The 24,556-nt window shown below is 48.0% G+C and overlaps 1 protein-coding gene across 1 annotated transcript; it reads right to left on the reverse strand.

Moving 5' to 3' along the window:
- Positions 1-4,458: 4,458 nt before the first annotated feature.
- Positions 4,459-23,937, reverse strand: HEXA (hexosaminidase subunit alpha). The gene is made up of 14 exons (XM_048482194.1): positions 23,650-23,937; positions 21,358-21,456; positions 18,517-18,582; positions 18,349-18,395; positions 18,161-18,271; positions 17,006-17,107; positions 15,842-15,974; positions 14,156-14,336; positions 13,086-13,172; positions 11,558-11,630; positions 9,958-10,138; positions 8,608-8,698; positions 6,681-6,785; positions 4,459-4,814 (listed from the first exon to the last, which is right to left on the reverse strand). Exons 1-14 carry the CDS (start codon positions 23,891-23,893, stop codon positions 4,751-4,753), a joined length of 1,584 nt encoding a protein of 527 aa, XP_048338151.1. The 5' UTR covers positions 23,894-23,937; the 3' UTR covers positions 4,459-4,750.
- Positions 23,938-24,556: the final 619 nt, after the last annotated feature.

Consider the following 24,556-nt stretch of genomic DNA (forward strand, 5'->3'; position numbering starts at 1 on the left):
GATAAGCCTCCACAGCTCAAGGAGAGGTTCTGAGGTGGGGAATTGGTGGAAATGAGTACAACCTTATGTACAAATACTAGCCGTTTTTGTTTTTCAAAATAAGGAGTGACAAAAGCTGTGGTTGTGTCCTGCTTCCCAGACAAATCTACTGAGTCTGATTGCAGTTACCCTGCAAACATCTTGTTGGATCCAGCTTTTGGTGGGAGCCCTCGAGCGAAAGGCTGACCAGTTTTGCTCTGCAAAAAGAGCTTAGCTAGGAGGCTGCAATTAACTCTGAGGAGCAAAGCACAACGTTTTGCCACTAAGCTTTAATGCATAGGTGTCAAACTCAGGCCCTCCAGGTGTTCATGGACTACGATTCCCATCAGCCCATGCCAACAGGGCCAATTGGCCATGCTAGCAGGGGCTGGTGGGAATGATAGCCCAGGAACATCTAGAGAACCCCTATGCTTTTCTTTCTGAGGGTCTTCAAACTATGGCCACTCAGATGTTCAAGGACTACAATTCCCATCAGCCCCTGCCAGCATGGCCAAGTGGCAGGGCTGATGGGAATTGTAGTCCATGAATTGTAGCCCACCCACCTGTTCCTCCCTTCCTTTCTCTTTCTTTTATTTTTTTCCTTGCTTTTGTATGGCTGAGCGCCTGTTTGAACTGTTTTAAGCTGTTAATTCACGCTTAGTTGTTCAAATTATATGTAATTTGCTGCCGGAGTTTTAATGTTTAATTATTATTATTATGTTATTATGTTATTGAGTTGCTGTTGATGACAGCCATGTTGTTGAGCCGCCTCGAGCCCTTCGGGGAAGAGGCGGCCTAGAAATCTAAAATATAAATAAAATATAAATAACATCTGGAGGGCCATAGTTTGAAGACCCCTGCTTTAATGGGTTATAAACATTGTCTTCTGCTCACACCTAGTCCTGGAAAGCGCCAAAGGGAAGAGGGCCATTCCCCAGAGCAGTACTGCCACCTGCTGGCGCTCTAGCCAAACTACTAGCCACCCTGTGCTAAACCAGAATTAAAAGAGAACTCACAAGAAGCATCACCTACCGCTCAATCAATCAATCAATCAATCAATCAATCAATCAATCAATCAATCAATCAATCAATCAATCAATCAATCAATCAATCAATCAATCAATCAATCAATCAATCAATCAATCTTTATTACGGTCACAGACCAGCACAAGGTAGATAAGAGACAACCAAGTCAAAGATATGTGAAAACAATAAATCTGTAGGACCAGGAGTCATGGGTTCAAGGTGAAGGAAGAGAGATTCCACCTAACCATCAGGGAAAACTTCCTGATGGGATGTATGAGATTGCCTGGTCTCACACCTTTATCATTATGAGGATAAAATGAAGCTCTGTGAGCTGTGAAGGACAGGGTTTTTTTTAGAAGTGAGAGGTGGGTGTGGTTTCAGCCGACTGCGTAGCGTTTTGATGGGAAAGGCACCCTTACAGTTTTGTTTGGGAATGAGAGGGTTGCCAGTCTCCAGGCGGTGGCTCGAACTCCCCCAAAACTACACTGACTGCAGAGATAGTTTCCCCAGAAGAACATGGCCACTTTGAAGGATGGACTCTATGCAGAGGCGGAGAGCTCAAGGGGCATGTGGGGTCACATGTCCCTGGGTGCACACCAACGGGTCGCGTGGAGAATCGCTTCCAATACCCCTCCCCTTGGCTCCGTCCCAACAGGCTGCCCCTTCAACAGGTGGAGCCTCTGCCAGCCGAAGGAGCAGCCTGGCGGGGCTAAAGGGTGCTCGGCGGCAGCCCAGCCAGGTAAATGGGGCGTGGGGGAACAGGGGCAGGGGGACTCCCAAAACAGGTGTTGCCCCGGGTGTCATTCCCGCCCCCCATCTCTGACTCTATGGCATTTGACTCTGCTGAAGTCTGCTCCCAGATCTCCAGGTATTTATCAACCCAGAACTGGCAACTCTAAACATTATGACGGCACAGGCTGAACAAAGCATCTTGGCAGACGTAAAACAGCTTTGTTGTGTATGAGATGTTGCAGCCGTAACCAGCAATGCGTGTGATTTATACCCTCGGGGAGTGGGGGGGAGGTCTGCGGAATAAGCAATACCCAGGTGAACCGACGGCATCATTAAAAAGAATACGGGCGCCCATACATAACCGAGCGAATAAGGAACCTGAAGGCACCAACTAATCAAACCGCGGACGGTGTTCCCACGCGGCAGAGGTCAATTTTTCCTGGGTTGTTGAGACGCCCGAGAGAAACGCTGACAGTTTTATTCCAGCTGCGGAGACTGCGGATCGGCAGCGCTAAAAAAGGTCGTGCGGAAAGGAAGATTTCTCTGAGCAAATGGAAGGCAGGTGGGCAGATTTCAGCGGATGGGGCAGTCCTAGACCTATATATAGGCCGACAGAAAGTGGCTTTCCCCATGAGGGAGAGGAATTTGTGAACAGAAAGATAGTTTGTGCCCCTCTGTGAAGGGGGATATTTTTATGTTCCAATAGTCAAGTGTAACCTGATCTGCGGATACAGAAATCCGCAGATTGGGGCCACGCCGACATAAAACCGATACTTCTGCAAAGTTGCAGAAAAACACACAAACCTGAAAATACTACATTGGGGAGGGTTTTTTGCCATCAAATTTATGGCCGTGCCCCACCCACCTTGAGGGAAGGGGAGGGGCCCATAATCTGTGGGGGAGAGGAGGGAGGGGGAGGGAGGGACGGTTGAAGTTTGCAATTAGATTTCAGAGATATTTTTTAAAAAAAATTAAGATTGGAAAAGGATAACTTCTAGAGCAACGAGAAAATAGGTTGTGATAAGCACAGCATACAGCAGGGGTGTCAAACTCGCAGCCCTTCAGGTGTTCATGAACTACAATTCCCATCAGCCCCTCCCAACATGAGCACTGGCTATACTGGCAAGGGCTGATGGGAATTGTAGTACATGAACATCTGGAGGGCCACGAGTTTGACACCTGTGGCATACAGGAAGGACTGAGGATCCAGGCATTCCTGGTTTAAATCACAGCACAGCCAAGTAAGCGCACTGGGTGAGCTTGTACTAGTGACACACCTAGCCTACCTCACAGGGTGGTTGTGAGGACAAATAGGTGGGCACCATGTACGTTGCACTGAATTCTTTTGAAGAAGAGACTGGAATATAGGTAGATTTTCTGCCTCAGAATTCCCTGACAGGTGAAACCTGGGACATAGAGGTTACGGTGTCAGATTAAGACCCTTGAGATTCGGGTTGATGTGAATACACAGGAAGGTGCCTAATACTGATTGAAACCCTCAGTCCAGCAAGGTGAGAATTATCCCCTCGGACTGTGGCTTTTCAGGGTGGGGGTCTTCAATGGGTGACCTTGGGCTAGTCCCAGTTCTTCGGAGCTCTCTCAGCCCCACCTACCTCACAGGGTGTCTGTTGTGAGGGGGGAAGGGGAAGGAGTTTGTAAGCCCCTTTGAGTCTCCTTGCAGGAGAGAAAGGGGGGGATATGAATCCAACTCTTCATCGTCTTCCTTCACATCATCTACAGACTGGTCCTTTTAATTAGGAGAGGCTGAAATTTGAACCTGGGACTTCCTGCTGGCCAATCACATCCCCTATCACCGAGCTGCAGCTCCCCCTCCCCCTACTCAGGCAGGAAGCTTGCCGGGTGACCTTTGGCCAGTCACATTCATTCTAACCTACCTTACCGGATTGTTGTGAGGACAAAATGGGAAAAGGGGGTCAGGTATGCCACTTGAGATCCTTGGTGGAAGTATGGGGTGGGGGAATGATATAAATCCTAGAATGGTATCAGACAGCTAATCAGGGGCGTAGCTAGGGAAAATGGAGCCCGGTGCGTCTCCCTTACATGTTCATTTTTGGGGTATTTTTAGGGTTTTTTTCAGTTTTTGGCCTGCAGGGGGCGCAGGTTTTAGGCTAGCAGCACCAAAATTTCAGGATATCTTTAGGATACTCTCCTGATGGTACCACCCAGGTTTGGTAATGCTTGGTTCAAGAGGTCCAAAGTTATGGACGCTCAAAGCTGTAGCCCCCATCGCCTATTAGCTCCCATTGGAAACAATGGGGGATGGGGGCACCCCCTTTGGGAGTCCATAACTTTGGACCCCCTGAACCAAGCCTCACCAAACCTTGGTGGCATCATCAGGGGAGTCTCCTAATTTTTGGTGCTGCTAGCCTAAAAACTGCGCCCCCTGCAATCCAAAAACTGGAAAAAACACTAAAAATAGAAAAAACACAAAGCTGAATTTTTGCACGCCCCCTAGGCGCGCCTGGTGCAACGCACACCCCTGGCCCCCTTGTAGCTTCGCCTCTGCGGCTAATTCTCCCCCACTGCCCTTTTAACTGATTCTCAGTAACATCCTTGTCCAGTCCAAGTCAACAAGCAAGCCATCTCTACAAAGAAGGTGCTGGCAGATTGTGGGAGGACAGTTGGGGTGGTGTTAGAAAACCAGCAGCCTTTCGCCAAAGGTGTTTTCAGAGTTCTGTCTTTATCTCGATCTCTTCATCCAAGTTCTCTACACAGCTCCAAGAAACGTAAACATGGCAAACAGGAAGGCACTATCTCCATCTGGGTCTTTTGGGGCAAATCATTTGAAAAGGGGGGGATGGGGGAAGGTAGCGATTGCTGCGGGGGGGGGGGAATCAATGAACTGCAACCGATAATGGATTGATTTTCCTTGGAGGCATCGCACCAATTGAAAAGAAAGTCACTCCTGCTCTCCGAGAGACACCGTCAGTGCATGGCTGCCTGCGAGCTTCCATCAAACACCATCAAATTCATGGTCACAATAGCCTGTGAAGAGGGGCTCGGCCCGGATCCCTCGCCTGTGAGAAAGAACACAGATTTGGCATCAGCGGAAGATCACACTTACAAAGGACACAGTTTCCTGAAGAAGATGGGCCTCCTGAAAGGGGGAAAGTAGGGACTAGAATTCCCGTTGCAGCAAAGTCAGATCCAATATGGACTCCAAAGGCAGAGGTGGGATCCAGCAGGTTCTCACAGGTTCCCGAGAGTCAGTTACTAATTATTTGTGTGTGCCGAGAGGGGGTTACTAATTGGTGATTTTGCCACGTGATTTTTGCCTTAGTTACGCCCCTCCTCTCAGCAGTAGCGCACAGAACTTGAAGCAGTCTAGCAGGAGGTGCACCGGCGTGCATGGCAGCCTGCGCCTGCGTGCATTCGTTTCCCACCCAAGGACTGGCGCAGCAGCTGCGTCCTTGCCACAGCCCCACCCAGGAATGCCCCACCCCTGGAATACCTGGCCACGCCCCCATCGTGCTCCACCCAGCCCCATTGGCGCTACGCCACAGTTTGAATCCCACCACCATGGGAACCTGTTACTAAAATTTTTGGATCCCACCACTGTCTAAAGGGTTTACCTACAGTTCTCGTCGTGATCCTGTATGCGCACGGGAGATGTGAGAAATTTTGGAAAATGGACAGCAACAGAGATTGGTCTTATCAGCAGAGTTTAAAGTGGAGTCACTCTGGTAAGATGAGAAGTCTTCAGTCTTCTTGCACTCACTGCAACCTTCTATCACCCTTGGAAAAGAATACTCTCCACTCAAGATGTTCTTTCCACAGGAAGGCTTTTACTTTAGCAGTTGCAAGGTTACACAAGTCTACTCATACAAGACTATTGTACTGTAAAGAACTCTTCAGCTATAACAAAGTTCAACACATATAGAACTCCTCAGACTATATCTCAGTCTCAACTCTATCTCAACTCAGCATATACAAATGCATACATCAGGGATACTTTTCCCCACCCACGTAACAGCCTCTCATTGGTCTAGAACAGGGGTAGGGAACCTGCGGCTCTCCAGATGTTCAGGAACTACAATTCCCATCAGTCCCTACCAGCATGGCCAATTGGCCATGCTGACAGAGGCTGATGGGAATTGTAGTTCCTGAACATCTGGAAAAGCAATTCTGATCTAAATCAGCATGAACTAGCCAATCATGTTAAAGGTTAATCTTTGCTACTTTTGCCCCTAGACCAGTGGTGGCGAACCTTTGGCACTCCAGATGTTATGGGCTACAATTCCCATCAGTCCCTGCCAGCATGGCCAATTGGTCATGCTGGCAGGGGCTGATGGGAATTGTAGTCCATAACATTTGGTCATGCTGGCAGGGGCTGATGGGAATTGTAGTCCATAACATCTGGAGTGCCAAAGGTTCGCCACCACGGCCCTAGACTGACTGTCTCCGTTCTCTGGGTTGGCAAACCTTCTGCTAACTTGAAACGACCCTTTAATGAACTGTTCACTCTTTTTTTACATCATGACACGTCTGTGATTCAGTAGAAAAGCATCCACTTGGGATGCAGAAGAAGAAGAATTGGATTTATACCCGGCCTTTCTCTCCTGTAAGGAGACTCAAGGTGGCTTACAAGCTCCTTTCCCTTCCTCTCCCCACAACAGACACCTTGTGAGGCAGGTGGGGCTGAGAGGATTGTGCCGAGTCTCTGCTTCACTCACTCCACGGCACTGTCAGTTTAGACATCAGAGCTGAAGTGTCTTTAACCATTGATTGGTTAAGGAATTCGCACAAGCGATGTTTCGCAGCCAACAGCTCACGTTCTGTGCTTGTCACTCACTCTCCCACTAAATGGAACTGTCGCATGCACCTGAGGCAGAAGCCCTGAGTGAAAACAGTCACCAAGAGGGGGTCGCCAGAAGGGGTGTTACCTTAGCAGTGTACATCGGAAGTCCGCCAGCCGCGCATAAGCATCTAGCCTGTTTCGGACAGTCTTGTTGCTCCATAACCGCTCCGCTACAGCGCTGGCTCTGGGCCTTGAGGAAATAAAGGTATAGCTGAGTAAGAGGTGCTGAACATGGGACAAGACACATGCAGAATAATGCACTTTCAATCCACTTTCACAATTGTTTGCAAGTAGATTTTGCTCTTCCGCACAGTCAAATCCAGCTGCAGTGCATTGAAAGTGGATTGAAAACCGTCTGTCTTCAATCCACTTTCACAACTGTTTGCAAGTGGATTTTGCTCTTCCGCACAGTCAAATCCAGCTGCAGTGCATTGAAAGTGGATTGAAAGTGCATTATTCTGAATAATGCACTTTCAATCCACTTTCACAACTGTTTGCAAGTGGATTCTGCTTTTCCGCACAGTCAAATCCAGCTGCAGTGCATTGAAAGTGGATTGAAAGTGCATTATTCTGAATAATGCACTTTCAATCCACTTTCACAACTGTTTGCAAGTGGATTCTGCTTTTCCGCACAGTCAAATCCAGCTGCAGTGCATTGAAAGTGGATTGAAAGTGCATTATTCTGAATAATGCACTTTCAATCCACTTTCACAACTGTTTGCAAGTGGATTCTGCTTTTCCGCACAGTCAAATCCAGCTGCAGTGCATTGAAAGTGGATTGAAAGTGCATTATTCTGAATAATGCACTTTCAATCCCTTTCCTAACGACTACAGAGATGGATTTTGCTCTTCTGCACAGTCAAACCCAGCTGCAGTGCATTGAAAGTGGATTGAAAGTGCATTATTCTGAATAATGCACTTTCAATCACTTCTAACTGACTGCAAGTGGATTCTGCTTTCGCACAGTCAAAATCAGCTGCGAGATGCGTGAAAGTGGATTGAAAGTGCATTATTCTGAATAATGCACTTTCAATCCACTTTCACAACTGTTTGCAAGTGGATTTTGTTCTTCCGCACGGTAAAATCCAGCTACAGTGCATTGAAAGTGGACTGAAAGTGCATTATTCTGCATGTGCGGAAGGGGCCTCAGAGATGTAAAGGAGTGAGAGCAGATGGATATAAAGCGAAAGTCACCTCAGCAGAAACTGTGGCCTCAGTTTGTTTCATTGGTTGTAAGTTATTTCTCGAAACATTTAAAGCTGAAGAACATGTATAAATACAATTTTAATTTGTTAAATATTTGATTTGTTAAATATATCACTTGGAACCCCATCCTAGTAATTTCCTCAGGCCTGCGTAGCCCTTCGAAACTGTTTTAAAGCTCGGGTATGTTGCTCCCAGAGACATTAAAAGGGGTTTGGAATTAAATTCCTGATGGCAGCTCAAAATCGATAGACAAAGAAAGGAATAAATAAACAAACATTGTATTGTCGAAGGCTTTCACGGCCGGAATCACTTGGGTGCTGTGTGACGTTTCGCCTGCATCTGTGGCTGGCATCTTCAGGAGAGAATGCTGCTAGAACACGGCCATACAGCCCGGAAACCACACAGCACCCAAACAAACACTGTATTGTATTGTCGAAGGCTTTCACGGCCGGATTCAACTGGTTCTGGTGGGTTTTCTGGGCTGTGTGGCCGTGGTCTGGTGGACCTTGTTCCTAACGTTTCGCCTGCATCTGTGGCTGGCATCTTCAGAGGTCTATCACAGAGGGAAGTCTGTTACCCACGGTGTCCAGAGAGAAGGAAATGTTTGGGGTATATATTGTCCATGTCCCAGGGTGGGGAACCAAGTTCCACCCAAACACTTACTGATTGGTTCCCCACCCTGGGACATGGACAATATATACCCCAAACATTTCCTCCTCTCTGGACACAGTGTGCAACAGGCATTGCAGGCACCCTAACTAAGCTGTCTCGTTTGGCGCCCGTGGTGGTTCCCCCTGGTTACTTACCAGAGTCTTGGGCTCAGGTTCGTGGCGTCCACATATTCGCCCCACATACAAGCCTCACCACCAATCACGAGGGCTTTCTGCTCTGCACTGCCTGTTGGGGAAGAAAGAAGCCATTCAGATTGCCAGCTGGAGGATGGGGGTGGGGAATGGAAACGGCTCAGTGGAAAGAGTTCACACTGAGGATGGAGTGATGATGAAGAAGAAGATGAATGTGGATTTATATCTTCCTGTAAGGAGACTCACGATGGCCAACAAGCTCCTTTCCCTTCCTCTCCCCACAACAGACACCTGGTGAGGCAGGTGGGGCTGAGAGAGTTCCCAAGAACTGTGACTAGCCCAAGGTCACCGAGCAGAAATGTAGGAGTGCGGAAACACATCCGGTTCACCAGATAAGCCTCTGCCACTCGGGTGAAGGAGTGGGGAATCAAACCCAGTTCTCCAGATTAGAATTCACCTGCTCTTAACTACTACACCATGCTGGAGCTAGTAATGTCTGGCATAAATGTTTCCTTCCAGCTTTCAAGACCGACTTGGGCCCCTTCCACACATGCCGAATAATGCACCTTCAATCCACTTTCAGTGCACTTGGAAGCTGGATATTACTGTGTGGAAGAGCAAAATCCACTCGCAAACAATTGTGAAAGTGGATTGAACGTGCATTATTCTGCCTGTGCGGAAGGGGCCTCACAGTGGACTGCTTCTATGACTTTATAGTGAGTTTCCTGTTCTCCCACCTTTCCACACACAACAATCCAGAGGTGGGATCCAGCAGGTTCTCACCAGTTCCCGAGAGGGGGTTACTAATTGGGTCTGCTTTTCCATTAGAAATTCCATTCGGTCCAAAAATCATAAAGTCCTGTTGTTTCCTATGTGGCTGGTTAGCGAAGGTAGAAAACGGGATCATTCTCCCTGTTGGGCTGTTTTAAAAACATGTTTTAGAAATATGGTAGAGTTTAAGGAAAGTATCCTTCTTTTGATTTCTAGAAATAAAATTAAGTATTTGAAAGTATTAAGTATTTGACAGGCAGTCAATGAGAGGAGAAGTAGTTGTTTCTGTTGGCACTAGACGATAGGACTTGCTATAATGAGTTTAAATTATGGACAGAAAGATTCCAGCTGGAAATTAGGAACTTTTTTTTTACAGTAAGAGTTTTTTACAGTAACAGAGAAATTATTAATGCCCCGCCCCCGGAATGCCTGGCCACGCCCCCGTCATGCCCCGCCCAGCCCCATTGGCGCTACACCACTGTTTGAATCCCACCACCATGGGAACCTGTTACTAAAATTTTTGGATCCCACCACTGAAACAATCTATGCGGGGCAGGGCGAGCAGCCACAGTAAGAACTCACCTTTGAATGCCAGCGGTTCCACCTCGTAAATTTCTAGCCAGTCCTGTCCGTAGGAGATCCAGTTAAGGTACCAAGGGGCAGACAGCACGGCTCGGTAGCCAGCTTTGGTGACCCACGCCGTCTCGTTCGGATACCGCCCGGAGTTCTGCTTCCACACGTGTATGATGGTGTCCGGCTTTACCTGGGCGGAAATAGGAGGAGGCGTTTTGAGACAGGAGTCAGCCGGCTCCGAACATAATGATGCAAGATTACAGAAGCCCACATTTGCTGTTTCTGGCAAATTCCTCCCTAGGGTGTGCTTAGGGGCACTCAGTTGCAGCTGCATAGAAAGGCTGGAAACACACACACACACACACACATTCAGGGAGGACTGGTTGTAAATGTATAAAGTTTTATGCTGCTCTCCAATAAAAGCGATGCCGATCCTTTTCAGAAGCCTTACAGTGAATCGGCAGGGAGGGGAGAGGGGAAGGGCACGGTGATTGGAGAAAGAAGGGAGCAGGTGGGTTCAAAGGTCAAGAGGAAGAGGCCACAGAAACTTCGGTTTCTTTGTAATTCACTTCGAAATGCGTTTGTCACCAGCATTTCCACGGTTCTCTGTCTAAGATAACATACTGTAAAACCAATTATAAGTGTTTGTGTGTGTTGTTAAGTCTCAGCTGACTTATGGTGCCCCCTGCAGAGTTTTCAAGGCAAGAGATGTTCAGAAGAAGGAGGAGGAGTTTGGATTTATACCACCCCCTCTTTCTCTCCTGTAAAATGACTCAAAGGGGCTTACAATCTCCTTTCCCTTCCCGCCCCCACAACAAATACCCTGTGAGGTGGGTGGGGCTGAGAGAGCTCCAAAGAACTGTGACTAGCCCAAGGTCACCCAGCTGGCGTGTGTTGGAGTGCACAAGCTAATCTGGTTCCTCAGATAAGTCTCTGCAGCTCAAGTGGCCGAGCGGGGAATCAAACCCGGTTCTCCAGATTAGAGTGCACCAGCTCTTAACCACTACACCACGCTGCTCAGAGTTGGTTTGCCATTGCCAGCCTCCACGTGGGCTGAGAGTTCTGAGAGAACTGTGACCAGCCCGAGGTCAATCAGTAGGCTTCACATGGAGGAGCTAGGAATCGAACTCGCCGCTCTCAATCGCTACACCATGCCGACTCTTTACTTTGGATATACGACCAGATTATTTTTTTTCCAAAAACAAAGCCTTAGTAAACAGAACGATTATGAATATAGTAGCGCGGGAGAATAAAGATTGCATTTTACAACCCGAAAGGAAAGAATTGCGATTAAACAGCAGCCAAGATTCTCATGATGCCGATTCAGCCTCAAGAGAGTGGAAGTGACAAGAGAAGTTAGCAAATTTGGGGATGTGGGATAAACAGACCACCCCGTTTACGTGAATAGGGTCCCAGCTCAGCCTGGCTGCCCTCACACTCAGAAAGGAGTAGAAAAGAACAGAAAGAATTTACACCTCAGCATGCAAGAATCAAGATCTCCCTCGGGGACAGGGCGGTATAAAAGCTGAAAGTATAAATAAATAAAATAAATAAAGATCACGTTTCGAAACAGCGGAAGGGAGAGTGCAGCTCCTAGAGTGGTCCTCACCTTCACTGCATTATCAAACACTTCCTGCCACACCACGTAGCCTTTCCCGTATGCCGAGACTATATCCAACAGCCTGAAGTAAAGAGAAGAGCTACTGAAAAAAAAAAGACATTTCCCGCACCGCCCCTTCGTCCTGTCTGGGCACGTCTCGGCGGTATCCACACACAATGCTTTTAAGCTAGCAAGGAGCGTTTTCGGGTGCGGTGCTCCAAATAGAAAGCATACAGAGCTCCAGACCCAGTGGTGGGCTTCAAATAATTTAACAACTGGTTGTTTACAAGCACCATTTTAACAACCGGTTCTGCCGAAGCGGTGCAAACCGGCTGAATCCCACCACTGTCCAGACTCATTACGGTTGCAAGGTTCGCAATCATAAGAACATAAGAACTAGCCTGCTGGATCAGACCAGAGTCCATCTAGTCCAGCACTCTGCTACTCGCAGTGGCCCACCAGGTGCCTTTGGGAGCTCACATGCAGGATGTGAAAGCAATGGCCTGCTGCTGCTGCTGCTCCTGAGCACCTGGTCTGCTAAGGCATTTGCAATCTGAGATCAAGGAGGATCAAGATTGGTAGCCATACTTCGACTTCTCCTCCATCAATCTGTCCAAGCCCTTTTTTAAAGCTATCCAGGTGAGTGGCCATCACCACCTCCTGTGGCAGCATATTCCAAACCCCAATCACACGTTGCGTGAAGAAGTGTTTCCTTTTATTAGTCCTAATTCTTCCCCCCAGCATTTTCAATGAATGCCCCCTGGTTCTAGTATTGTGAGAAAGAGAGAGAAATTTCTCTCTGTCAACATTTTCTACCCCATGCATCATTTTATAGACTTCAATCATATCCCCCCTCAGACCTCTCCAAACTAAAGAGTCCCAAACGCTGCAGCCTCTCCTCATAAGGAAGGTGCTCCAATCCTTCAATCATCCTCGCTAAGGTTCTCTTCTCTGCACTTTTTTTCTATCTCTTCGATATCCTTTTTGGAGATGTGGCGCTTAATTCAGAACTCTAACAACAGTTGCACTCCAAGATGCGGATTCACAGCATCTCACGGCTCTTCTTTATATATAAGGGCATGACAATCCTTGCAGTTTTATTATCAACTCCTTTCCTAATTATCCCCAGCATAGAGTTTGCCTTTTTCACAGCTGCCATGCATTGAGTTGACATTCCCATGGAACTATTAACTAAGACGCCCAAATCCCTTTCCTGGTCTGTGACTGATAGCACTGACCCCTGTAGCGTGTATGTGAAGTTTGGATTTTTTGCCGAGTCTCCCTCGGATCTGTTTTCCAAACAGCCCAGTTAAGAGACAGGAAAAGAGAACTCCCCCTCGGATAAATATTGTCCTGCTAATGCAAGAGCACGTTTCTTTCGGGAAGCCGAAAAAGGCAAAAACCGCATGATTGTGTGTCTCTGCAGGTCTAGTAAAAGAAATGTGGTCTTGAGGAATGGGATTATTTTTTTTCCCCATGTTTGAAGGCAACCCCTGCTCTGTCCAAGTCCGCAGTATTAGGGAGCAAGATCCCTTACCTCTGGATATAAAAGGATTCCAGCTTAGTGTAGTCCTGGCCAAATCCCATCTGGTGCATGAACGTCTGGATGTCTGGATTGGACTTCCTACGTGGGAAGGACAGGTTAGAATTTCAGACAACCTGGCTTCCAAAGGTGGCCAGAAACATTGGCAACTGAGCCGTAAACACGCACCTTGGCATATACTCAAGCTGCTGATTATGGAAACTACCTCACATACAGCTGCTTTCTATTAACCCAGATAAAGAAGGGCCATATTGTTTACTCTGACTGGCAGCCAGCGTGGTGTAGTGGTTAAGAACAGGTAGATTCTAATCTGGAGAACTGGGTTTGATTCCCCACTCCTCCACCTGAGTGGCAGAGGCTTGTCTGGTGAACCAGATGTGTTTCCGCACTCCTACATTTCTGCTCGGTGACCTTGGGCTAGTCACAGTTCTCTCTGAACTCTCTCAGCCCCGCCTGCCTCACAAGGTGTCTGTTGTGGGGAGAGGAAGGGAAAGGAGCTTGTTGGCCACCTTGAGTCTCCTTATAGGAAAGAAAGGTGGGGTATAAATCCAGACTCTTCTTCTTCTCCAGGGTCTCAACCTGAGGTCTTTACCAACCTGCTATGTGAGCCTTCCAATAGAACCTGGGATTTTCTGATTGCAAAGAAGGTTCTACCACTCAGCCACGGCCCCTCAACTTATTGAGCACATATGAAGCTGCTGTATATGAAATCTATAAGGTCAGTATTGTCTACTTCAGGGGTCTGCAACCCTGCGGCTCTCCAGATGTTCATGGACTACAGTTCCCATCAGCCCCTACCACCATGGCCAATTGGCTGATGGGAATTGTAGTCCATGAACAGCAGCTCTCCAGGGTCTCAGGCAAAGATTTTTCACCTCGCCTCTCAACCTGGTTTTTAAAAACTGGAACTGCCAGGGATCGAACCCGGGGCCTTCTGTATGCTGAGCGAACACTTTACAGTTGTGCCACGGCCGCATTTCCCTTCTGTATCTCCACACACAGCCATCTATCTTCCACCTCCCCATTCCCCTCCTCCCGACCAGTCCGAAGGGATCAAAACCAACCAGCAACTGAAGTCAACCTCGTCTCCGCCCAGGTGAATGTAGAAGTCCGGGAACACGGCGCTAATTTCCGCGAAGAGCGCCGACATGAACGTGTAAGTGGTGTTTAGGATGGGATTGACGGGTCCATATGATCCAGAGGGCTTTGAGCCCGCGTAGCAGGGAGTCAACAACCCTGGGACGCCTGAAGGAAGCATAAAGGTAGCATGGAGATTAGAGGTCCAAATCCCACTCACGGAGTAGTGACAGCCGGCGTGGTGAAGTGGTTAAGAGCGATGGGGGGTCTAATCTGGAGAACCGGGTTTGATTCCCCACTACTTCACTTTTTCATTCATAACCTGTATTAGGCATAGGATGAAACAACAATTAGACTATCAGACTAACAATAACAACCCCACTACTTCACATGAACAGCGGACTCTTATCTGGGGGACCAGATTTGCATCCGCGCTCCTACATTTCGGCAGCGTGACCTTGGGCTAGTCACTTCTCTCCGAACTCTCTCAGCCTCACCTACCTTGCAAGGGGAGAGGAAGGGAAAGGAGTCTGCAAACAAAGATTGGGGAATTGGGCTATGATAGTGACTCTCTGAACACGCTAACCCTTACTGAGACATTTGCCCTCATCAAAGAGCGGCTACTAGCAATGGATTATCAACAACTGCAGAGCGTGGCCAACAAATCCTGCTTGCCAATGAACGTGGCAATTCCATTTGTGCAGGGAAACCCAGCCTACTATATTGCAGCGCTTTCCAACCCTATATATAGGAGAGCCTACATGCTGGCTAGATTTAACATTATGCCATCCCCGCTCCATAGAGGAAGACTCAAGGGTCTACCAAACGATAAGAGAAGAAGAAGAGTTTGGATTTATATCCCCCCTTTCTCTCCTGCAGGAGACTCAAAGGGGCTTACAATCTCCTTTCCCTTCCCCCCTCACAACAAACACCCTGTGAGGTAGGTGGGGCTGAGAGAGCTCCCAGAAGCTGTGACTAGCCCAAGGTCACCCAGCTGGCGTGTGTGGGAGTGCACAGGCTAATCTGAATTCCCCAGATAAGCCTCCACAGCTCAGGCGGCAGAGCTGGGAATCAAACCCGGTTCCTCCAGATTAGATACACGAGCTCTTAACCTCCTACGCCACTGCTGCTCCACAGATCTTCTGAACTGTCCTTCTGAACTTAACCTCCTACGCCACTGCTGCTCCTACGCCGGCTTTGCCCCTGCAGTCCAGGGCAGTTGGATTCCATTGCGCACATTCTCCTCCACTGCCCACTTTACCAGAATCCAAGATCCAGCTTATTATTACAAATCACTGACTCTATGAAAACCCTGACAGAGCTTGATAAAGTAAATACGCTCTTAAACTGTAATGACCTTGACTGTTGTCTCGCAGTGGCAAAGTTTCCGGCTGAGGTTTGCGAACTGAACTTATGATCCAGTGTGAAGTTTTATCTAGTAATTTTAACTGTATTTATATTGTATGCTCTGTATGCCAATAAAGGCTAATTGAAATTGAGTCTGCAAACCACCATGAGCCTCCTTACAGGAGAGAAAGGCGGAGTATAATTTCAAATTCTTCTTATTCAGCCAAGTACTGGGTTTTCAGAGCCCAGTGTGTGAACACAGGACTGCGTTTGGCTCAAGCGACAGCGGAGAACATATTCCTCTGATCTTCAGAGTCAAGCCTTACCTGGCCCCCAGGACTGGGTGTGGCCGGGAGTGTCAAACTCTGGAATAACCCTGATTCCACGCAGCCGGGCATGATCAAGCACTCTCTTGACATCCATCGGGGTGTACACGTGGGTGAAAGGGTTATAGGCCCCCTAGGAAGGAAAGAAGGTTCCTATTATGTACACAGTATAGCAATACCGTATATACTCGAATATAAGTCGAGTTTTTCAGCACATTTTTTGTGTTGAAAAAAGCCCCCCTCAACTTATACTCGAGTATATAATCTCTCAAACTACCGGTATGTTTTTCTGAGTTCCCCTAACAGTTCTGGCTCCACTTACAGAGCTAGTTTGCTGTTTTTCTTTGAAATAAATATTCAAAAACATTTAACCTACTGATGCCTCAATTAATGTAATTTTATTGGTATCTATTTTTATTTTTCAAATTTACCATTAGCTGCTGCATTTCCCACCCTAGACTTATACTCAGTAAGTTTTCCCAGTTTTTTGTGGTAAAATTAGGTGCCTCGACTTATATTCGGGTCGACTTATACTGGTGTATATTCTTGGGAAAAGTAGCAAAATTTCTTTTACAAGTGACAGAACTTTCTAAAGTAACGTATACTGCTATATACAGTCGTTGTCTGCGTTTTGAATGTACTCTTGATTTGTACTTCATAAATGTCTAGCGACGCTCTAGAGCCTATTTTAAATGCCTAATAAAGGTGGTGGTTGTTACTCAAGTATATACGGTACTGCCAAGTTAATACACTCGGATTGGAGCCCTTCAGGGAAGCTTCACAGAACACAATGTAGAGAACACAGAACACCCTTAGAAGTTTAGAAGAATGCATTGCCAGGGGTGTCGCTTTATGAAACGGTCCCTGGAGCTAACCCTGAGAGCTGCGTCTCCACTGCCCCCCACTGAACCCTGCTCCTAAACTCCACATGGAGGTCAGGGTGGGGTGAGCCAGGCTGGCCCTGCTCCCGATCCCCATGCGAAGTTCAAATGCAGGCCGAGCCCTGCTTGCCAGCGTTCCACTGTGCCCCTGCTCTGAACTCCACAGGGAATTTGGGGATGGGGCGCAGTTGCAAGGGGGGCCCCTGGAATGCACCCCCAAGGAAGTGGCACCCGGGCTCCAGCCCTCCCGCCCCCCCTCGCTACGCCACTGCGCGTGGCTTACCTTCTGGCTGAGTTCTGGGAACACAGTGCTTTCGAATGGGAAGGACTGATCGTCCACAATGTGCCAGTGAAACACGTTGAATTTGTTGTAGGCCATGGCATCCTAGGGAACCGGAGAACAGGTGAAAAAAGGTCACTCATAATCCCCCCCCCACACACACACACACCTCTGACGTTTTTAAAAAAAAGAACGCCTTAGCAGTGATCACAACACCGTTGTGGCGTAGTGGTTAAGAGCAGGTGCATTCTGATCTGGAGGAACTGGGTTTGATTCCCCGCTCTGAGCTGTGGAGGCTTATTCTGGGGAATTCAGGTAAGCCTGTGCACTCCCACACACGCCAGCTGGGTGACCTTGGGCTAGTCACAGCTTTCCGGAGCTCTCTCAGCCCCACCTACCTCACAGGGTATTTGTTGTGAGGGGGGAAGGGCAAGGAGATTGTAAGCCCCTTTGAATCTCCTACAGGAGAGAAAGGGGGGATATAAATCCAAACTCTTCTTCTTCTTCTCCACATTTTATTATAAATCTAGATTATGAACGTTATAATATTATAAATCTAAATTGAAAATCCAGATCAACATTCACTTGAGCATTCCTTCAAAAGGCGCTCCCTAACTCCTTCTTCTGAGTCAGAGTGCAATCTCAAGGGACAATCTAGCAGATAATGATCATAACAGGATCTCACAAGATGATCAACAAGAGAAGAAGAAGAGTTTGGATTTATATCCCCTCTTTCTCTCCTGTAAAGAGACTCAAAGGGGCTTACAATCTCCCTTCCCTTCCCCCTTCACAACAAACACTCTGTGAGGTGGGTGAGGCTGAGAGAGCTCCGGAGAACTGTGACTAGCCCAAGGTCACCCAGCTGGCCTGTGTTGGAGTGCACGAGCTAATCTGGTTCACCGGATAAGCCTCCGCAGCTCAAGTGGCAGAGCGGGGAATCAAACCCGGTTCTCCAGATTAGAGTGCGCCTGCTCTTAACCACTACACCACGCTGGAGCGAGTCAGACTCCAAGACGGCATGCTAGCTTAATGCATATAAGCCAGCGAGGCACAGTGTTGCAGAGGCCAAGATGCTGGCAACACAGCCCCTGTTTCGGGGAGGTGCCCAGAGACCCGAGATATCAAGGCAAGGTGCCTTCTCGAGAGAGGTTTGCCTACCAGCATCTTCACAATGGCTTTCAAAGGCAGGTAGTGACGAGACGTGTCAAGCAGCAGGCCGCGGTGCGGAAAGCGGGGGAAGTCGACCACGTCGGTTTTGTTCACGTAGTGCTGCAAAGAAGAGGAGGAGAAACTCCATCAGGACGCGGCATCCCCCGCTACAATTCACGCTTTGCGTATGAACTTACCGTCCCGACATCGTCTTCCCAGGCAAGCTGGCTGAAGGTCTCCAACCCTGTCGAAAAAGGCCGAATGCAATTTATGTAGCGCACGATGCACACCCCTCCGCACTTGCTTGAACATGCCCAAGAGCAGGGAAAGGGAGAAAGAACACTGGTGACTGGGAAAATTTTTACCTCGGAGAGCTCCCCAGACAGTGTCCGCTGTTAGAAGCATCTCTTTCTCCGACAGGGTCAGCTGGTCTGAAACAGCATCATGTAAAAGAGTTACTGACTGCAGAATTTACTTAGCATCTCTTAGGCCCCTTCCACACATGCAGAATAAAGCACTTTCAATCCACTTTCAATGCACTTTGCAGCTGGAGTTTACTGTGAGGAATACCGTGTTTCCCCGAATATAAGACAGTGTCTTATATTAATTTTTGCTCCCAAAGATGCACTATGTCTTATTTTTAGGGGATGTCTTATTTTTCTGTGTTCTGTTCGTTGGGCATGCTTCCAAACAAAAACTTTGCTATGTCTTACTTTCGGGGGATGCCTTATATTTCGCACTTCAGCAAAACCTCTACTATGTCTTATTTTTAGGGGATGTCTTATATTCGGGGAAACAGGGTAGCAAGTGGATCGAAAGTGCATTATTCTGCGTGTATGGAAGGGGTTGAGATTAAAAACAAAATTGTTTTGAGATTAAGATTGAGATTAAAAACAATTGCCCTTTGTCCTATTCAGAAGCTTACAGAAAATTAAAAGGTCAACTACTGGATAGAGAGTTCTCTACCCTAATCACCGAGCATAAGAAAACGCGTGCATCCCCACCTGTATTCTCTCCCATTTGAACGGTGCCACTTGGCACACTACCTGTATTGCTTAATAAACCCTGCTCAAAGGAGAGCCACAATGCTCACCAGGTTTAATGTTATGCCTTCTGCCTTGTTACATGGCAGATTTAATAAGCAAGAAAAGGCTAAAAGATTGTGCCCATGTAACAATGGCTCAGTTGAATCTCTGGCCCACCAATTACTACACTGTTTCAGATTCAAGGAAATCAGCTCCAAGTATGTGAATCTTACTCCTTTACATTTACCCCATCTCCCCGATTTAATTAGATTACACTACTTGTTGGACAATCCTGATCCTTCTCTCTGTATGATAGTGGCAGACTTTCTCCTGGAAATTACTAAACGCCAGTAGATTTCCTTCGACCTAACATTTATTTCCTGTATTGTATATGCTTTTAATCCGTTTTTAATTATTGTTGTACTGTTGTCTATGCCAATAAAGGCTTGCTAAAAAAGATTAAAAACAAGAAATCCGCCCCAGCCCCAAGATGCATTTTTAACTTGCAAAGACAGCGAGCGTCTCTCTTGTGCGCCGCTTCGAAGGCCTGATCTTGAGCATGCAAGAGACGGAGATGAGAATCAGATGTGGTATACTGGGTAAAGAGGCAGACGAGCCAGATACAAATCCTCACTTCCACCATGGAGGCTTGCTGGGTGACCTTGAATTTGCCACAAACTTTCAGCCTGGCCCTACCTCGCAAGGTGGTTGTGAGAAAATGGAGGAAGGAACAGCAGTGTTCCAAGCTGCTTCGAGTCCCGATTGTGGAGAACGGCAGGATATAAATTAATAAAATGAGGTACTGAAATGAAATATACCTTGCAGCTCTGAATGCCCCTTTGCATTAAAAAAACTCCCCGCAAGCAGAAAGCTCGCAGAGCAGAGAGTGAGTATCTCCCCCTTTTGCAGAGCAGCAGGGGCGTAGTGGTTAAGAGCTTCGATTTCAAATACCTTTAATGGCATATAAATAGTTTAAGATTAACTTTGCAAGATAATAACAGCCTTTACAACTTCTGACGAGTTAAAATAACACCATTAAAAAATTTAGCCACCGCTTCCAACAGCTCGTAGTCGTGGCTGTTTAAAAGATATATGACCTTCTGTTTATCTGTAATGCCTTCACTTCCATGCAGGAAGGGGATTATGTGCTTCTTCCTACCTATCTCATAAAAAGGACAATTCAACAGCATATGAGATACTGTTTCCACAGAACCCATGCCACCACGGGCATTTCCTTTCTTTATGTCTTGGGATTCCAAGGTAGGCGTCCACCCAGGCTAGAAGGGAAGAAGGCAGGGCATTACACACTCTAGCTATAGGTGATTGCTCCCTACGCCAACCGGCCTCAAATCCAGAGAGATAAAGGTACTGGGCTGCAATTAATCTATTCACTGGGCTATTCCCAGAGAGATCCCGAGGGGGGGAACCAGGGGTTTTTTATTAGCTTCCCTCTAGCATCTGTTGAAATCCTCTCTATCAAACATCATCTCTTCTGTGATAGCTTCCCCCCATAGGATCTCCTCTGCTCTGTTAACATTAGCAGGTCCTCCGAGGAAATGCCCAACTCATTAAGTTTGGCTTCGATTTTAACCCACCACTGGGTTGTGTGGAGGATGGAGCGTCCCTGGGATGTATAGTCCAGTTCATCTCGATTAAAACAAATCCTGGCCCAAAACTTGAATGTACGGCACCAGGCCAGAGTTTCCAGCCGATGCTGGCCTGTTTCTAAGCACAGGGCTGCATAGGGAATAGAATGGGGCAAGCCAAGGATTTTATACAGAAAGTACGACTGGACCCTTTCAACCTCTCTGCTCCATGCCCCTATCCAGATGGGTTAAGAGCTTGTGAGCCCCAAGGTCTCCTGGGAACTATAATTCCTCAGGCCGTTTTTACTGCAAACAGTTTACTGCAAAAAACTGTTTGCAGCCTGAAAAAGTTCTGAAAAACGAAAGGAACTAAGGTAAGTGTGGGAAGGGGAGTGGGGGGGCGCCGCGGGGGGCGGGGAAAGGGGGAGGGGCATGGGGCGATTTTCCGCGCGCCCCCCAAACATGCACCCTGTGCACGGCGCACCCCCCTGTCCCCTTGTAGCTCCGCAACTGCCACTCGTAAGCATTCACAATTGCTCCAGAAATATCTGTCGCTATACAGCACCAATACGGGACACAAATGGCCTTTTCTTACAGATCTCAGAAGAGTCCAGTGAAGGGAAGCCGCTGCACCCAGGCTTGGTGACCTTGACGTTCAGCACGTCGCATGGCGAATCCTCAGAGCGGTCGTTCCCTGCAAGACACAACTGGAAGTGAGGAAGAGACGAGAGTGCGGGGAACAGATGGCCTCTCAGCAAGCACATCAGCGAAGGGGAAGCAGCTTGGCCGTGCCGGGACATTCCTGCACTGCTAAATGTTTCTTAGGCCAGCAGATCCCAACCTTTCCTATATGGTAACCCACAAGTCCAAATTTCCTTGGTACGGCGACCCATCCAGGCTGGCCTATGGGAGCCTTTGGGAAACTACGCTCTTGGCAACCATTTAGATCAGGATTCCGTTTTCTACAGGAGAAGCGAAGGTTAAGGGGGGACACGATAGCTGTGTTTAAATATTTGAAGGGATGACATGTCGAAGAGGGAGCGAGCTTGTTTTCTGCTGCCTCAGAGATTAGGGCCCCTTCCGCCCACGCAAAATAATGCGTTTTCAAACCACTTTCACAACTGTTTGCAAGTGGATTTTGCTATTCCGCACAGCTTCAATGAGAACCGAAAGCAGTTTGAAAGTGCATTATTCTGCATGTGCGGAATGAGCCCTGGACACGGAGTAATGGATTCAAGGAACAGGAAAAGAGATTCCACCTAAACATTAGGAAGAACTTCCTGACTGTCAGGGCTGTTTGACAGCGGAATATGCTGCCTCGGAGAGTGGTGGAGTCTCCTTCTTTGGAGGTTTTTAAAGAGAGGCTGGGTGGCCATCTGTCAGGAGTGCTTTGATTGTGTGTTCCTGCATGGCAGGGGGTTGGACTTAATGGCCCTTGGGGTCTCTTCCAACTCTATGATTCTACCGTGGTTCACCAGATGTTTTTAAGAAACCAACAAACATTGCACAAAGGGCTTAGCCTCCTCCAACATGAACCCCAATAAATTTCAACACACACACACATTTCAACACACAACACACACATATGGAGGTTTCATGACTTTGACTACCCTCTCTTTCTCCAATATCCCTTTTAAGCTCACACCAGTGACACGTTTCAGTTGATAGACATGTACATGCGGTGTAGAAAATACCAAATAATGTATGGCGTGACTGAGAGCAGCTTAGGACTTTGTACAAAGTTCTCTCCTCCCTGTTTTATTCCCGTGACAATATTGTGAAGCAGGTTAGGTCGAAAGATTAACTGCCCCAAGGTCACTCAGTGAGTTTCTTGGCTGTGTAGGAATTTGAACCCAAATCTCCCAGCTCCAACCATTTATCCCATGACGACACCCCAGAGCATATATCAGCTGCTGCCGTTAACAGCTTCCTGTTAGTTGCAAAACTTTCCAGTTGCAAAACTGTTAGCTGCAAGTTTCCAAGGAAACTCTTCTGAATTCTAGCACGCCTGGAAAACTGGATTTCTGAAACAAAGTCCAGAAAAGCAGTCAATAAGTCAGGCCCGACACATAGCATAAATGTTCGTATACTGGAAGCCGATCTAGAAAGCAAGCAGCCTTTAATTTCCCCAAATAACCAAAAGGGCAGGTCGAAATAGGGGCATGGTGTAATATATCTACGTTTACATTCTTTGCATGACATATTGCAAGGGACGTCCTAAAGCACAATTTATGCTTACTTCAAAAAGTTACGCTGGGTGTGTGTTGAGTCTCAGCTATTAACACCGACCGCTAATAAGATTAAGTTTTCAAATGGGGTGAACTGTTTTCCGCAGGGCAGCAATAAATCACTCTGTTATTAATATAGACCCGGAGAAAGAAGGTTCACGTTCGGTTTCCCATTAGCCTGTGAACCTCGCCGGGAGACTTTCGGCCTGTCGTTCTCTCTCCGACTAGCCTACCTCATGGGGTTGTTGTGAAGACAAATGGGGAAGCACACGGCCCTGAGGCTGGGGTACAGAATGAGGAAGCCCTACAGAGCAAACCAGGAAGCTGAAAGGGCTGGTGGTTTTTGCGGCTGTTTTTGCAAACTAATGGAGCCCCCATGATTTGTGCAGGCCGATTTTTTTTTTTTTTTTTTTAGGAATCAGCCCCTCTGAAAGGGAAGGTTTGGTAGCTGACTTCTAAGAAGAGTCTGGATTGACACCCTGCTTTTCTCCGCCGCAAGGAGTCTCAAAGCAGCTGAGCCAGGTGGAGGAGTGGGGAACCAAACCCGGTTCTCCAGATCAGAACCCACCCGCTCTGAACCACTGCACCACGCCGGCGCTCTGGGCATGCACAGAGTGCATCCCCACCCTGCAGCGCCGCCCTCCTCCCAAGCCGCTGACCTCGATCCCTGCGACCGGCGGCGGGGAAAAGCAACTCCCAGTAGCGGCGGAAAGCCTCGTCCAGTACGTCGCAGCCGGGGGCCACCGCCGAGCCTTCTGCATAGGCGAAGCGGAACCGGGAGGCGCTTAAGCAGCAGCCGCCGCTTGCAGAGCCCTGGCTGAGGTGCTGGGGCTGCGGCCAGACCGCGGCTGCGGAGCCGAGGCAGAGCAGGAGGGCGGCGGAGGCGGCGAGCGGCGGGGCCATGCTCGTGCATCTGACCCTGCCCTTCCTTGCAGGCGCAGCAGCCAGCCCGGGATCATGTGACGGGAGGCGTGATAATGCAGCCAAACGCGTCACCGGGGGGAGTCCCCAAGGCGCGGAAGGGTAGCAGTCATGCGGGGATCCCCCCCCCCCCCCCGTGCATCTCCTAGTTGGGCAGAAAAATACTATAGATCAGTGACGGCGAACCTTTTCGAGACCGAGTGCCCAAATTGCACCCCAAAACCCACTTATTTATCTCAAAGTGCCAACACAGCAATTTAACCTGCATGCTGAGGTTTTAGTTTAGGAAAAAACGGTCGGCTCTGAGGCGCGCGTTACTCGGGAGTAAGCTTGGTGGTAGTCTATGGCTTTGCTTTGAAGAACCCATGCAACTCTTCCAATGTGTGAATCACGACCCTAGGACAGTTTACTCAGAAGCAAGCCCCATTGCCAGCAACCGAGCTTACTCCCAGGCTGCCCCAAGGTCACTCAGTGAGTTTAGTTCTTCCCATGCGCTTTAGTTCTTCCCATGAAAATCAGTGGGGTTTAACAGCACTTAACAGGGTTACCTACACTGCTTCCCCAAAACTAGATCTTCGGTTTAATGCTAATAATTGAGCCCAGAGGCCCAGGCCAGCCTAGTTGTGTGTGTGTGTGTGTGGGGGG

This window comes from Sphaerodactylus townsendi, linkage group LG17 (genome assembly GCF_021028975.2).
Source record: "Sphaerodactylus townsendi isolate TG3544 linkage group LG17, MPM_Stown_v2.3, whole genome shotgun sequence".
NCBI lineage: Eukaryota > Metazoa > Chordata > Lepidosauria > Squamata > Sphaerodactylidae > Sphaerodactylus > Sphaerodactylus townsendi.